General features: G+C 37.9%; 1 protein-coding gene across 1 annotated transcript in view; it reads left to right on the plus strand.

The window, feature by feature from the left end:
- Positions 1-802: 802 nt before the first annotated feature.
- Positions 803-17285, plus strand: part of LUZP2 (leucine zipper protein 2) — a gene marked incomplete at both ends in the record, with an annotated part of 401913 nt that continues 385430 nt past the window's right edge. The window contains one exon of the mRNA XM_080914040.1: positions 803-864. Within this exon, the coding sequence (XP_080770166.1) occupies positions 803-864 (62 nt within the window). The remainder of the gene's footprint in view (positions 865-17285) is intronic.

Below are 17285 nucleotides of genomic sequence, written 5' to 3' on the forward strand. Positions count from 1 at the left end.
ATTTTTTTTTTCCCTCAGGAAAACGACCCTTGAAGGTCTCTGAATAGGGCTGCCAGCTGAACACCCTTGAGCAGCTGACAGACACAGAGAACGGAAGAGAGGAAAACCTGAACACACCAGAACCCAAAGCCACGGAGTTTGTGTTGGTTCTGGTCCCTGTCTGTGCTACAGACCCCTAACCTCATCTGGGCAACTGGCTTCTGGTGTGCATGGGCTGCTGCTCCACTCTATCCGCAGCGGGCAAGCCATTATGCATCTAATCAGAGCAGTATTTTAAGCTTACTCTCCAAGCAACATTTCTGCAAAAGCAAGCTGGTGAGAGACGCCTGCTCTGGACTCTAAAGAGTCTGGAGTCCTTCCCAGCGAATTGTCTCTCACCCTGCAGAGCACGCCAGCTCAATTACTGGAGAAAGAGGTTGGTCCTTGCCACCGCCCTCCCCTCCTGTCTTCAGTAGGAGTGGGGAAGAGGAGATTCGCTCCAGTGCGCACGGGAGTGACCAAGTACAGCTGGCTTCCAGGGCAGCGACCTGGACGCGGGTCCTTTCCTCCTCCCGTGGCTACACCCGCCTTGTGCGCCCTGGGCACAGCGCTGGACTATCCCGGCAGGGCTCCCGGGTGACATCACTCCCGAAGATACTCGCACTCTGGTCCTTGCCTTTAAGAAGCCTCTATCCGTGTCTTTGTGGGTCTCTGGAGAGGGCTCCCGGCTTCGGGGGAAAAAAGATCAGGACACTGAGCAGCAGCTGACCAGAGGAAGCAAAAGAGCAGGGTCCAGCGAAGGAGTACCGGAGCTGGTGGCGACATGAAATTCAATGCTGCACACTACCTGCTGCCCCTGCTGCCTGCACTTGTCCTCAGCACCAGGTGAGTCCAGGAGCAAGAGGCCCCAAGCCAGGAGGCTGCGCTCCTCTGGGGAGAGAGGCACCTCCCACTTAAGCAAGATGCTTGCTGAGTGCTTAAGATTCAGAATCCTTGGATAGAGCAGAGACCTTCTATAGTTCCCCTAGTGCCCTGAAAAAAAAGTACCAAGGTTGCCTCCTTTCAGGGACCAAGAGCTTCCCTTCAAAGAAAAAGGAACATACCCATCCCCAACTCCTGAGGAGCCTCGTAGTCAGGGACAGTGGTCAAGCAGAAGTAGGACAACATAAAAAAGAAAGCAGGGAGAGAAGGGAATTTCCCCAGAGAGTGTTTACATTAGACCACTCCTAGTAATTAGGGAACTCAGGCCCCCTGTGAAGCAGATTCTAATGGAGGGGAGCCAGAGAAAGTAGAAGGTGCGAAGACTTGTTGTAAATGAGTCCCCAAACTCCTCTGGTGTCAGTGGCCTCACTGAGGTTTTGAGTGGGCTTGGTGGCAGGTGACTTACTTTGGCTGTGTTTTGAGCAGGCTTCAGATTTAAAGTTACAAGGCAGTACTGTAGCAGAAAAGGACCTAGTTGGAAACAATCGGGCGCTGTGCTCAATCACTGGCCACAGATGCGAATTTCAGCCCCAGCACAGAGGACCTATTTTTAGTGGAGATTTCAAACATGCTGACTGAGAAGTGCATTGTGACGGCTCCTGAGGATCCAGTCTCAGAGTTGGTGATGGGTTTGTTTTCTTCTCCCACAAGCACAGCACAAGGGTGGCCTGTTTCAGTGCCTCGGACTGAATTTCTTCAGCATGCCCTGAGCTCCGGACTGGCAGCAACCCCTTTTCCTTGGCCTCCATGAAATAAAACAACCCACAGGGTGGGGGTTCTTTCAAATCTGCATGAATGGAGGCAGTATCTGATTGTATAACTTACCAAAATTAAAGTAGAAATGCACACGAGTGTACAAGATTCAGAGAGAGAAAATAATGAAGCAGGCTTGCTTGCAAGTTCTTAAAAGTAAGATGAATTCCAGTTTGGTTCTAGTACGTTTTTCCCAGCCCTGTGTAACCGAACTTTTCATAGAGAAACTGTTCTATTTAGCTCCGAATGTTGATAAATTTGCTCTTTCCTTGAACATAAAACCCAAGTGACTTTACCAGACTGAAATCAAACTTGAATTTTAGTTCCTCTAAAGGCTTGCTTGTCATTTTAGTTTATTTTCTTGTTTGTAAAAGAAATCCACATTGCCTTCCAGTATTAACAGGACGTTCTCAAGTAATAAGCTCCTGAATACTATGCTAAGTACCCACAGCCCGATAAAGTTTGTCTTTGGGTCTGTGCCATTTGCTCTTCCCCTCTGCTTTAATTATTGTGACAAAAGGACATTTCCAAAGTTTCTACTTAAGTAGATGCCCAGCAACATACTCATTAAAGAGTGAATGCTGGAACAAGGGAACCGCAACCTTCAGTGGCATAAAGACAGTAAGAAACTCTTGAGCTCCCCATAGTCCATTGGCTTTTTAAAGCAGTTGTCATTTGAATCAGCAGGCTCTATAGTCTCCTCCCAAAGCTGGTTAGCTCTATCATGCACGAACAATCAGCTTCTCTAGCTACGAATGTGTCAATTTTTATACTGTTAATACTGAGAGTTAACAAATTTATTACAAAATATTAAGCTATTCTGAATTGAAATTAAATAGCGATATTCTTCAGCATTGTTATTTTCATTTTACAAAAAAAAAAAAAAAGAGAGAGAGAGAAAGAGAGAGAGTGAGAGACAAGATGGACTTGGAAAAATGAATTTCTATGATTAGCAATCCATTAACTTAGCCGTTCTGGATTAATATATCACACTAGGTCTCAGGTTATTTTTGATGATAAACATATTGAAAATGCATGTGATGCTCTCTTTATGCCACTTGCTAGGAGAGAACAGACTTCATAGAAATCTTGCAGAAGGCCATTCCCTTCCCAGCACTCCACAGTTCTCATTGTCATAAGACACTTGTAAAGGTGCAAACCCAAGCAGTAAAGCTCTGTGAAGACAGCTGCCTTCGTCCGGAGGAGCCTGGTGTGCTGTGGAGCAACATGGTGTGCCTCAGTTGCACCACCTGTGCCTGGGTTTCCTGTTAGCTAACCTTAGTGGTTCTTTCTGTGGAGCGGTTGGGTTTCACATGCTTACACTGTTAGTGACTTAGTACACATAGGATGACAATTGGCACTTGTTGGCTGTAAAGTTTGTTGAAACGTGTGGGGAGGGTAGAGCTGAAACTCTTAATGTGCAAGTGCATGCACTCAGCCATGTGTCTCTCTGAATGAGCTCCTCAGAACTGCTTGATTCTTCTGCAAGAAGTCTGGTGTCCACCTCTTCCTAAAGAGAAAGAATAAATGCTTTGAAACAGATGCTGTAGTTGGAGGAAGACAGTGCTTTATAGTAGTGTTCTAGCTACAAGGGTGGCAATTCTTAGATAAATCTGCCTTTTAACTAGGAAGAATTGCCATCTGTCCCTTCTGTTTGCTCTCCTCTTTCTTTTTTGTACAACTAGTCATTACATACACATCCCATGATCAAATGGACATGAACATTAGCAACATTCCTGACTTACGCTTACTTCATTTGTTCAGAAAGAAACATGAATGTACACCTTCAACAACTGAAAAGTACTTCTATTTTCCTAGTGAGCCCCATGGAGTTAAAAAAGGGACATTAATTTCTTGGCATATTGTGCTTGTTGTTTAGAAAGCACATAGAAGTTCAAGCTAATGATTTGAAAATGTAGCTAATACAAAGATCCATTTACCTTGTACACAAATGCATGTGGTCAGAGAACACTAATGCATGAGAAGGTTGAATAGTTTTGGAATAGAATGATTGTACTTTTCAAATAGTTTCATTCTGCAGTAGGATTAAATTGCTATTCCAAAGAAATACATAGAGTTCAGAAAGAGGACACATAGGGACTGAGAAAATGGTTGGAAGAACATTTCTTCATAAAAAGGAACCATGGGGTGCTGGGGGAGGCTTGTGCATTAGTTGCTGAACCTTAGTTCTTTTATGCTGTATCCATGCTCCTGGTGCCTTTGGATTGCGAACTAAAAGTGGCTTGAAATGGAGTAACATATAGCAGGGAATGAAGGCATGAAAGTCTACCTGCTTCTGATGATTTCCATCAGAAACAACTTTGAGCAGATGGTTGGTTACTGTCCTCCCCAAAGAGTCACCTGTGATATATCATCTGGGTCCTTGATCTGAATGTCCTAAGCTCCCATTTCTTTTGTGCCTTATTCCAAACTCAAGATGAAGCTGCTATGTAGGTGAAAGAAAGACAGGACAGGGAAAACTGCAAACACAAGAATACACAAAAACATTTATAAGGAAATGCATTTGATGTAGGAAGGAGTCTCACTTTGACTATAATGAAATGGAGAGGTACTATGAGTTTCCCACTCAGCTCCTTCACACACTGAGACTTGTATCATTCTGTATAAATGGATAAGAGACATGTTTGTAACAGGAGTCTGTGAAAGAGAATGCATTTGCTTCTGAGGTTGCAGTTCCAACCCTAAATACCTGTTTCCAATAGCACTTTTTAAAAGGTCATTTTTTGAAGAATCTTTGTAGATCACATTTTCTTTCTGACCAGTGGCAAACACAATTCAAATGTTTGTATATTAACTGTGCAATTGTGCAAAAACAAAAATCCATCCAATTGAAACTTGACTGTCTAACATGGAATAAAAAGATGTTTCTCACTCACTGTTAGAAAATTTGCTAGATGTCATTTTAATAGACAAGACTAGATTTTTAAGTTATCCAAATAACAGGTAGTATTTAAAAAAATTTCCCTCGTAAGTTCATATAGACAGAAAACATGAACCTATATTAATTATTTTAATATTATCCTTGGTGATTTTATTTACACAAAATCTATTAAATGATAGCCATAGTTTTTTTTTTATAAAACTGCACATATAAATTAGGAGTCAAAAACATACCATTTCAAACGTTTCAATTATAATATTTTCTTTCCAATGATAGCAAGGTTAGAGGTATTTTATCTTCAGTCTCAATATCATGGAGGTATTCCTTGTCCTCAGGTACAGATTTTTTTAATGAGGCAAGTTAACCTACCAAACAAAGTTAGTGTAAAGTCAGGACTAATTTATGAGAAGAGTTTAGGGTATTCTGTGGAACAAAGTTAAAACCCTCTGAGACTGTTATCAACTACTCCAAAAGTTTTCAAGAAATTGTTTTGTACTGACAGAAAAATAAAGTAAACCTCACATGCAGATCAGTCAAATGGCCTTCAGTTAGCAATACACTCTGGTCATCTAATAGAAATAATGATAGAGAAAAGGAATCATATGGGCAGTGGATGTGGCTTGGTATCTGGACCCCTGATCTCAAGATTGTTTTGTTATGACAGTATCTAGTTGTTTCTGTGTTTCTTGCTAAGTGTTATGAAAATTAGAGGTATTTCTTTTAATCACATAGAATGTGATTTGGCACAAAATAGTGCAGGTTGTTACTTGGAATTCTATTTATGATGTAATTACATGTACAATGCATAAATTATGATATCTGATCAAAGCCATGACAATGGGAGTCAATGAATAACTAAGATATATTGTTTTAACCCCTGGGTAGATAGATTTAAATTTTTTTCTGATTTCATTTTCTACTGTTTATTGCTTTCCACATTCATTAACAATATTTAAAATTTATAAATACCTAGAAAATTTATAGACAAACACACATGAAGAAATAGATTATACTTTGAAAACATTTTAAAAATCAGTAACGAAAAAGCTGAGTTATTCCATGTCTGCAGGGTTCCTATAGTGACCAATGTTCAAGGCAACTTTAGAACCACAGTGCACTTCTTAGTATACAAATATGATTCCTGAAGTGTGCATAGCTATGCTTAAAAATGAACATAAAATTTATTCTTCTTTCAGACTATAAATATGTTGTGTTCATGATTGTTTTCAATGACATGTGTCATGTGTGTACACTATTGAACAGGAAGTCATGTGTGAGCAAGAGGAAATAAAATGTAGAGATCATGTTAAGCATATGACTAAGAGGAGATTTTCACAAAAGCTCATATGAGCTTTGTTTCTTAAGTAAAGATGACAAAGAATTATCCACAGTAAATGACTCTTCTCAGACACAAACTGAAAGTCAACCAAATAGTCAACAATTTCTGCAAAGGAGCTCAAAACACTGGGAGATGTCATTAGACTAGGGGTGTGGTCTATACTGCAATTGTGTCTAGATTGTTTTCTGTTGCTTTGGAGTGCTTTAATCCCTTCAAGTGCACTTTAAGGAGTTTTCTGTTGGGAGGCAAGCTGCAAATAAAGGTTCTCTTTAGTTCAAATATCTACACTTTACAAGAGAGAACATTGAGGTTTAGAGTAGGTGAGATTTCCCTAAGGCTGTGGAGAGAAAAATAAGACAAAACCCAGAACTTCCTAAGGGTTTTCCTCTATCATGTCAGTCTGGTCAACAAGTCTCTATTCTTATCAGGAAACAACTTGTTTCTTCAATGCATTAGGATACTTCTATTTACAGAGAAATATAAAGCAATATTAAAGGGACGTCTCCAACCACGAGCAATCCTGAATCACAGAGGCTATAGGCAAAGAGAATTATAGCAAGGAGAAGAGCCAGTTCCTCACCCTGTGCTCAGTTAATTTTAGAAAAAAGAGCTAGCCCCAGACTATCAAATGTTATCTTCAGGTCTTGAAAGAAAGTTGTGAATGATTTTCAATGTTGCACACAGTTAACACTGAAAAAACATGTCTAAAGTGGTGACCATTGGCCCTTATGCTCTAATGCAAAGCAGTATTTTTGAATCAATATGTTTATGATATTGAAATATAATTATTGAAACCACTTTATACAAATGTACATCCTAGAAATATGATTAATTTATTTCTCATGGGTTAAGTCTATGGTGGTGATATCAAGATTAATTAATCAAAAACATGTATAAGTATATTTCAGAGTATAGAATGCAGTTATATCCTGTCCCTCAGGGATTGCCTAGGTAGGTTTGTTTAGGTAACAAATCTGGTGTTCAGGTTAGCATATCACATATAAGTAGCATGTCATTTAGTAAGTTATTAAAACTGAAAATAACTACATTTATCAAATTGACTTCAAAATTCTTGACCAGTACAGCCCAAATGACAAAATTATAGCCTAATTTATTTTAATGTTGTGCCCAGGGGAGAAATGGTGAAGGGCTTTGGTAGGAATGTGAAATAAACATATCTGTTAGGCAGACTGCACATGAGAGCACTCCTAAAAGTAACATACTGGACTATAGATTCTTATCAGTGTTGATAATCAAATAACTAAAAATTGGGGGCACTCAGTTTCGCCCCTTGGTCCTCTTTCCAGTTGGACATCTCTTGCTTAGAAAATCATGTAAGGACTTGACTCACTGCCACACTAGGCCTCTGTAGTACAACTAAGTAAGATGTCAGTAAGGATTAATTAAGATTTTCTTCAGGCCTCCTAGGGGGACTGTATCTTTCTCTAGCCAAGATGAGGGTGAGAATTCTTAATGTTCATAATCTTACTTAAGGTATCCTCCTAGGGTATAGAAGCACTTACTTATTAATGGTGGAGCCAATGGTAAAAGGAACCATGATCTTCACCCTATTACATGGAATTAAATTCTAAAATTATAAAATCAGAGATTAGAATTATGGGAATTTATAATGGCAATTAACATGTCTTTGCCACCTTTGGTCTGTGGAGAGGTAATAGCAATGCCCATCTCATAAAGTTGTCAAGAGGATTAATTATGATAATATATGCAAATCATAATGTCTAGCTGAGAGAAGTACAACTTAACACACAACCACCATTATTTCATGATTAGAATGTTTTGGCAAGGCTTATTCTACCAAAGTGTTTGTGCATTTTAGAAAGTGATCTTAAATAACAACCTCCTCTCACTAGTATACACAAGGCAGCCAATCACAGCAGGAAAAAAGTTTTGAAGTTAAAGTCTACCTTGAACTATGATGATATTTCTTCTTTATCTTTGAAGAAAACTATTTGGCATACAGTACAGAGGCCAGTTACTTAGCATCTTAACCAGTCTCATTTGGAAATACTATTTTAATTGTCCATTGTTTTCCTCATCTAAGAAAAAGAAGGCAGGGTTATATTATCCAGTTTAGATCTAAAACCTCTAAATTCTGTTATCAATGTGGCTAAATTTTTTTAAAAAAGTTTTATTAAAAGTATATTCTAATAATGTTACATTAATAACTTTGAGGAGAGTTCATTGATCAAGCACATCTGATAATGTGAGACCCATAGGAATATATTGTCATTGAGGAAAAGCAAACATATAGAAAAGTCTAGACACAGGAAGGGCCCTGGACTGTTTCTAGGAAGTAGTTTTCTAGAGGATAGGCCCTGTCTGAGTGCTATGAAATTGTCCAAAAAAGTGGTGTTCAAGAGAGCTTGTATAATGCCCTGTGCATAGGAAAGAGAAGTTTAGATCAAAAGAAAAGTTCACAAACAGTGGTCATTTTGCCTTAGAAATATACAAGTTCCTCTTTTCGCATGCGGGAGATCATTCCTTGCTGATCTCTGCAGTAACTAAGCCTTTGGCATTGGGTAGGAAATGGGGAAAAAAATCTCTGCATTACAAAAGAAACAAGAAGACGTGTGAAAAATTGAAGTGACATGTTGGCAAAAGGCAGATATGGTTGAAAGAGCCGGTTATTATCGAGAGGCTAGCTCTTTTTCTTTTTGCCACAGAGAGAAATGTGAGCTCATTTGACAAGTAAGTTCACAAAAAAGTGGGGGAAAATTGCTCTTTTCCTGACACTCTAGTTTGGAACGTTATAGAAATATATTGAATCCTTGCTTTTTAATGTTCAGAACAGATCTTTATTTTAGCTTCTCACTTTATAGAACTGAGAATTGTGAGCTACAGGTCCAACAAGCATGACTGCAGATAAAGCCAGAGTCTGGAGGTGATCCAATACTTATGTTCTGTGACTTAACCCTTGTGGTTTAGCAATATTCATGCTGTGTCTAATATATACCTATGGTGATCTACACTTTGAGTTAATTTAAATCATTACCTCATCTTCTTCCAGATAGATAGTATTTGGACCTCAGTTTGTTGTTCTGAGACTCTATTAATAATAATGATACTTACAGAATCAAGTTTCTACATAAAGGCACACATAAAACACAAAAATAAATGAAAGCATTATAACAACCTACTAATGGGAACTGGAGAGAACACTCAATAGTTAAAAACACTTAACACTCTTCCTGAGGACCTAGGTTCAATTTCCAGCACCCAAATGAAAGCATATAACCCTTTATAATTTTAGGCTCAGGGTTCCTAGCACTTTCTCCTGGGATGAAGAGGACCAGGCATGCCCACAATGTACAATCATATATTCGGGAAAAACACCTATCTACATTAAAAAGAAGTATTCTCTGAATAAGAATTCTGAGACTACATATTCTCATGAGATAGGAGGATAGATAACATTAAAATATTCTTTAAATAAGTAAAAAAAAAAATGTTAGTTTGAAGACAGTGTAAAATGAAGGTTTCATAAGAAATCCAAAAATTTCCAGGCAATTTTAACTTTCCTTTTCAAAAAATATATTTGTGGTTTGATGAGTGTTTATCAAAATATACTCTTCTCTGTGTAATAACTAGCATTTCTTGGGGTGAATCTGAAAGAGACAGATCCAAGCTCCTGTATTGAGCATATCAGATCAGTTCTCTGAGGAATGGGCAGGGGATGTCCATCTCAATGTGAACCCTACTGTGAATAGGAAAAATCTAGAAACCACAGCTTCACAGTTGGAAACATCAGGGCTTCGAACTCTTTGAGTTTGTTGGCATTAATTAAAGAGAAAATTGCCTTTCAAGTCAGGGAACTTTGGGTAATGGCAAAAAATCACACTGTTTATTGTGTACAAATGTATTTAATTAGTGAGTAGGTTATCTCACACCAAGAGGCATTTATTAGTCCAGTTGCATGAAGCATTTTCTCTGGCTCCTGTGCTGTTCTCCAAAGAGGAAAAAAGACCAGATAAGTGCAATGCTGTGAGGTGATTTACATGGATTCAAGGGGCATGCTGGAAAGTAAGTGCAAGGATGAGGTGAACTGCTGAGATGCACTGAATAGGGTGAGCTCTAGCTCCAGGCATGACTAGCTGCATTAGCACAATCTGCAACATAGACGCAGCAATACCCAAGACCCGCATGTGCAGCAGAGCCATGCGCTTATGTCGTCTTGACACAAGACATCTGGATGTTCTTATCAGGCACTTGTGGTTTCACCCTACCGAGCACAACCTCATTCTGTCATAGACACAACTCGTTTTCATGCTGGGGAAAACATGTTTTCTGCAAGAATTGGCTGAAGTAAATAGCATGTGAAAGCTTTCTTAACCTTTGTTTCTTATTGTTCTTTTCGTTTTGCAGTATTTCTTTTCTCCTTTTATGTTGAAATAAAATATTACAATAATATAATTTATGTAGTGATTATGCTCAATGAAGTTAATCTTCACAGTTGTTCTCCGAGGTGGATCCTAATGTTGCCCCAGATTATAGGTAAGGAACCTGCAACACACAGGGATGATACTGACCACTTTCATAGTCAGTCTTAGAGCCAATGGTAAATTCAATTCACAGTGACACTGTGCTCACGTGCTTAAAGGGTGACTGTGTTCCATGCTGTTAAACCAGTGAAATGACTTTAGGTAGAATTCGCATCATTTTATTATCCTGTTTTTTTTTTCTCAAAGACATGAAATAAAATAATAAGCTAAATGGAAAAAGGGTGTAACTATTAAAGGAGGAAATAAAAAATATAAAAAGTGTTTTGCAATATTTTCTACCATGCATTTTAAAAATGGCAGAAGATTCTCTCCTTAATGTTTATTTTATTCTATTTTTATTGCAAAAAAATAAATAAAATGCTACATAACAGTGAAGACTATCTCTTTTACATGTGGCCTGTTTTGCAAAACTGACAATGATTGTAATGTCTCCTTCTCTGGGTACAGATACTACCCTAACATTAACCATAAGGCTTGAACAGGGCTGTGACTTTCATGTCTCTAGTTCCTGAGTCCTGCTGGTGTGATTTTGGCAGCCCTAAGAGTCAAGCAAGAATTCTTAAAACAGCATTATTTTTTTTTTTTTTTTTTGCCATGTGTAATAAGCTTCCTCTAATTTCCCCATGGTTCCTGTATTTAATGCTTCTTCAGTACTTCGTGGAATCCTTACCTTACAGATTAAGATGTTAAGTATTAGAGAAGTTAGTAAATTTAAGGTCACAAAATTAGTAAAGAGCTGCAATGTGAACCCATAATTTATTAAGCATAAGCAGCAAGGTTGGAGTGCCAAGATAATAATGGTTATCCATAAAATCTGTGTGATTTAGGTTCACAGAAAATAAATCAAGAAACAAAGGGGCTGATGGGAGATGTGTGCAGACTGGTGAGAACAGGCACCAGTGCCAAGACTCGGGGACATACTTGTTCACAGAGGGTTCAGTGTTCTTCTCATTTATCAGGCGATTTCACCATTTGTTTTATGCATGGGAAGAGTGACAGATTTGTGTATAGCTCAGCTGAATTTGAGCCTGACCATGTTGTGCAAAACAACAACAGCAGTAATATTAATCTCAGCAAACACCATAGCTGCAAGATATGGGTGAAGCCTGAGAACTCAGGAGTTGCACCTTTTCTGTTGACCAGGAGATGGCACAGTAAAGCATTATAGTCTTCTGGGATAGACTTAACCCATTAGAGACTTGACACATTATTCCCAATGTTGATTTTTGTAAGATCTGGTTTCAAATAAAAATTATTGACATGGAACTATGCACTGTGTACATCCATATCATAAACAGAGTGGTGTGTTTGAAACTTTGTTTAGTGGTACAGCATGGTCAGACTCCTGGGTTGTATCCCCAATAACAGTCCCCACATTAAAGAATACACTGTATACTATATACTATACACAGTCAAGTAGATGTATATGTGTCTGTCTATTTGTTTCCATGTGTGTTTGTGCCATAATCAATTTCTACTTTTATGAGGCCATTTTTGTGATGTGCTAATCAGATTAATTCCATTACCAGCTGGATTATTTCCCATGTTTGCCTTCACTTTTATGGGGCAATGTACATGAAAATTTAATACTGTGCTAATTCCCCCAAATACACTGTATCTTGGATTCATTACATCAAAGTATTTCTTAATGAGAGCCTTAAAGGGCAATAGGAATCTTGTGAGAGGAGCATATTATACTTTTTTATGTTTTAGTTTTAATATTTCATGCATGGCCATACATATTCATATTGCATGTATTCATACAGGAATGGATAATGACCTCATCTTGTAGATAAGAGGACTGCCAATAGTTGGTGACACCCACATGTCACAAATGTTAGCTTTGAGTTCCATTTCTGTGATGTCAATGTTGCTTTGAATGTAGAGAATTGGAAAATAAAGAAATAAAATTGTTCCAGGGCTGAATCCTGTACCTCACAGACAGAAGCAGAAACAAGCTTATGGTGCACAAATCTTGCTGAGTTTTATCATTGTAACTTCCTAGGTTCACAGTTTAAGGTGAAATATAGGTCTCTTGTCTCCAGTATTAAATTGGGTTGCATCATGCAGTGTTTGGTGTGTTTGGCAAATATGGCTTTAGTCATACATTTGTTTTGTGTCTATTCATGAATTGAGGTCAGAAGATGCCTCTATGCTTTATCTAATTAATTGGTTAGAATATTTTGGTAAGCTGTTAGTAAATATCAACTTTTAGTTGCTGTACATAAGGTATGTACCCCTTTCTTTCCCATAACTTCAATCCAAAATGTAGAAAAGAAAGCACTAGTTGGTTGGAAAATGAGCAACCAAGTTGCTCTATAGCTTCCATGGGATGAGATATTTCTATTGTCATCTACCCTTTTTCTACCAACAAATGTGTATATACATTGTCCATAAGATGATGGCAAACACTCCTGATATCCCCTATCATCTCACTGCCAAGCTGGAATGCATTTAACAGACACCACCCTTTAACACAAACTCTTAATGGATACTAGCATACTTGCTGTTCCCACTTTTAGGCAAGCCTTTAATAATCTACATGTGCTATTCAACAGTTTTCACTGTTGTCTATGTTTTTGGGTGATTTCTAAAAATTTCCTAAAATTGCTCAGCTGTGGTGTTCAGTGACCTAGGTATATTACAAGTATTTTCAGTTTAAAGGACAATTTTATCACAAGTTAAAGTGTGTGTGTGTGTGTGTGTGTGTGTTGTGTGTGTGTAATGATTAATGTTTTATTATTATTTTAATTATAAGTTGTTTAGTTAAATATATTGTTGACTTAATTATTTAATAGTTAAATGCTTTATTATTATGCATTTATATAGTGTTTAATGCCTGTGTTAATATAAAGTTGGATATATTAATATTTACATACAAATGTAAACATGCATATCTGCTTTGTGTTTCTAATTGTAGAAGAATTTTTAAAGCATTTCTGGACTCTTGTATATCTTATGCTGCAATCAAAGGCCCCAATAGTTTGTACCATGGAAAATCAATCAATTAATTTCTTCACCACCAGGTACATACAAATTCTGGGCAGAAATAAGTGATTTTTTTCTGTTGGAACACTGGTAGCTATTGTATCCCTGTGACCTTTCACAGAATGAACATAGACCGTGTTTATCCCAGAGAAGGACAGAAAGGTGACGGACTGGGAAAATAAGAGCTTACCAACAGAATGTTAAGTGGACGAACAAGCATGGTCTGAACTGAGGAAGTGTTTGATGTGTGCTAGAAATGTGCTTTGGGCGAGTACAGTCAGGATACCTTGGCTGTGGGTTATAATAACAAGCTCAGCTGGCTAGGGAATAGCATAATCTTATGGAGGCAGAATGTTTTAAAGATGAGTGGTGAGCACTGCCCTACTCATCAGACATGTACAGTGCTACTGATGCTGAATACAGAGAGGATGCTTCTCTTCTTTTTGTTCTGTCAATAAAAATGACAAACTGGCAAAGGCATGCAAGGAATAAAACCATAAGGACAGACAGAAAGGAGCTGTATCTGAGTCCTCATCCGTGGAATAATAGAATGAGAAGAATGGTATCTTCTTTCATCCATCTTGCTATAACAAAGTTTCTGAAGCCAGACACCTTAAAAAGCAAAAAATGATTTATTAGGTCATGATTTTAGAGACTTTCATTTTATCACTGTGCATCTACAATAGTTCAATCTCTGGTGAACTCTAACAGTGGATAACTTCTTGAAGAGCACATGAACTTTGATAGCTTCACTGAAGAGGCCATACTTATTGAAGTATATTCTCTTAGTACATTTAAATATCCTGAGCAACATAATCACTAGCTATGAATGACTCCTTGGGCAACTAGAAAGAATAACTTTACCATTGGTTGGTCTATAATAAATAAGTATATTAAAATAATATTTACTCAGAATCCACAAAGGCCAACAAAAAGGTCTAGAAAATAACTTTAGTTGCCTGGGATCTAAGATTTAACCAAGGCCCTTCATGAAGCAGGAAGCCATCTGAAGACAAGAGAATTCATTACTTTAGGGACTAGGGAAGAGAGGGCCATGAGAGACACCACAGAAGTAAATGATTATTAAATTTAGCTTCTCTCAAAGCTAAGAGGTGTTTCAATTCACATTTCTGTTTGAGAAATTCTTGGGAAAATGTTATCTTATGTAAGGCACTAACATGCTGTCTTAGTAATGGCAGTCCCCAGTTGTTGATGACTGTTATTTGTCTGACTGATTTGTAAGGAAAAGACCACAGATGCCCTACCTGATGATGGGTTTGCATTTGTGGAATAGTTTGAGATCAAATTTCCAACAGGAAGTATTTTCTATGCAAGCTGGCCCAATCAGAGGAGCCCACACAAGTGGAGGGGTTAGCTCAGGCAAAGACTTTCCTAACAGAGGTGACCCACAGGAGGCTGGATCTCAGTCTTTCATGTTACCAATTATGCACTCTTGGATGGTCTGTGGATGTTTATTTTAGTTGTAGTGGAAAAACAATCAACCGAAGGCCTGTTTTAAAGAATAATAAATATGTTTTGAAAAAAACAATAACAAAACTACTTTTACTTTATTGAAATATGCTGATTATTTAGCCTTGAATTATACATGTGAATGCAAAATAAAATGGTATCTTTGAAAAATTATTATTAAAATAATAATTAGTAGTAGTACTACTAGTAGTAATAGCTGTGGTGTGTGTGTGTGTGTATGTGTGTGTGTGTGTGTGTGTGTGTGTGTGTGTGTGAAAGAGAGGTCTTTAGTGGTGTGCGGAGGTAGGGGAGGTCACATTGGGGTCAGTTCTTTTTTTCCACTTGGGTTCTAAAAATCAAGCTCCGGTTATCAGGCATGTGTAGCATTTTATTTTTTTTAACCTAGTGAACTGTCTCACTAGTCTCATCAAACTATTCATTTGGGATTTAAACAAATCTTACCTAGATATAATATATAAAGAAGTCACAATGTCTAGATGTGAAACTGTGTGACCATTCAAGATAGAAAAACTCTGAGACCCTGTATGGGCTCTAAAGCATTCTTATTGTCCTGTTTTCTCATTTGTTTCTTCTCCCTTTCCTTCTCTTCTAACTCCATCCTTTCTCATACCCTTCCTCCTTCTTCTCCTCCTCTGCATCCTTTTCATCTTCCTTCTTTAAACTGTTTAGTTGTTCTCTGGCCTCAGCATCCTAAGTGCTGGGATTACCTACTTGCATACCAAGATGTGCTTCATCATTTGAATTTATCTACTTGTCTTTGACTATCAGATACTAAATTAACACATTTTCCATGAGCTTTTACTGACATGGGAAACAATAGGATGATTATAAGGAGATGATTCTTTAAGATGGAGAAACTATGCTTTTCATGTTTCATACTTATTACTAAACAAATATTCTTAATAAATGAGAATAAAAATATTATAGCACTTATGGCATAGTTATTATCTTATTTAATTAGTACAATACATAATTTATCTCTCCTAATTCATTTAAGAGACTTGCATTAGCTAGCTAGTTAATGGCAGCATACAACGTTAAGCCAAGGAGTGTAAAACCATAATATATAAGTTCCTTATCATTGGATTCATAAATGTTAAATATCTTTCATTAGTTGAGAGAAAAAATATGACTTTCTTATTTCCCCTGACACAGTCTAAAATCATGATTTTGGAGAATGCAGAATACAACATTGAAGACATCCTTTCTATCAGTAGCCAGAGAAAACTCTTTAGCTCTTTCCTTAGATCAAACATTTGGAAATGTGCTAAATGTACTAAAGAAAATGTTTGTTGAATATGTTTCATAGAGTTTTGAGAGTATTAAGTTGGTGATAGGAGGCTTAAGCGGATGCTGGACTGTATTAAGGATTTTTCTGTCTAGTCCTCTGAGTACTTGGTTTTCTTCAAGCGGCAGCTTGCCACAGCAACTGCAGATGCCCCGCATTCTTACAAATGCTACGTTTTTATTCCATTTATTTATTTAATCCCATTCCTTGGCTTTTAATTTTACTTCAGATGCTACACAGCTATGTGAATTTATAGCACTCTAACAATAAAGTCCCTAATATCAAGAAATCTTTAATTTTCGAGGAATTTGAATTAGAGGATTTTAGAGTCTTGTATCCTCCTAGGTGGGGAATCTGGTAGCAAGGCAGCCATCAAATGGCAGTGGGATTATCGCCAGCAGAATGAAGTGAGTAGCAATTGCTACTCCACTCACTGGTGTACAGCTGGAAATGGAATTGCTATCGGCAGAAAGGGGCGGCAGATCAAACTCATGCATACGGATACCTACGTCTGTGATTGGATTTGAAGAGAATTATGATGTTATCCCCGAAAGACAAGCCAGGTGTGGTGATGAAGTTTCTGCCAGAAGCAGCAAATATATAAGGAGCTTCTAACATTCTCAAATATGCCCTGCAGAGTGTGTGGAGAGTTAAGTTTCAATAAGTTGCTGAATAATAGCAGCAGAACTCTTAACAGTGGGAAGGGAGTTGGAATCTTTGCTCCCCATTCTCTCTCTCTTGCCTTTTTTTCTGCCTGTGCCTTACTCATCCATGTAGAGGTAAGTAGAATGAGTCTGTTTATATAAGAGTTAGAATCTGGGCCAGACTAGGTTTGGGAAACCCTGATACTGCAGCTTGATGGCTCAGAAAGTTAGATTTATTTTTGACAATACAAGGCTCACTAGGAAACAATCCCGAAAGGATCACCTCCATCTGCAGAATAACAGACCCACCCATGGTAAACAGGAGAAAATGATGGCATACAGTTGAGTTCATTGCATCCCTGACTACCACCCAGATTTCCATGTACTAGCTACCTCT

The sequence above is a fragment of the Micromys minutus genome (genome assembly GCF_963924665.1).
Source record: "Micromys minutus genome assembly, chromosome: 3".
Classification (NCBI taxonomy): domain Eukaryota; kingdom Metazoa; phylum Chordata; class Mammalia; order Rodentia; family Muridae; genus Micromys; species Micromys minutus.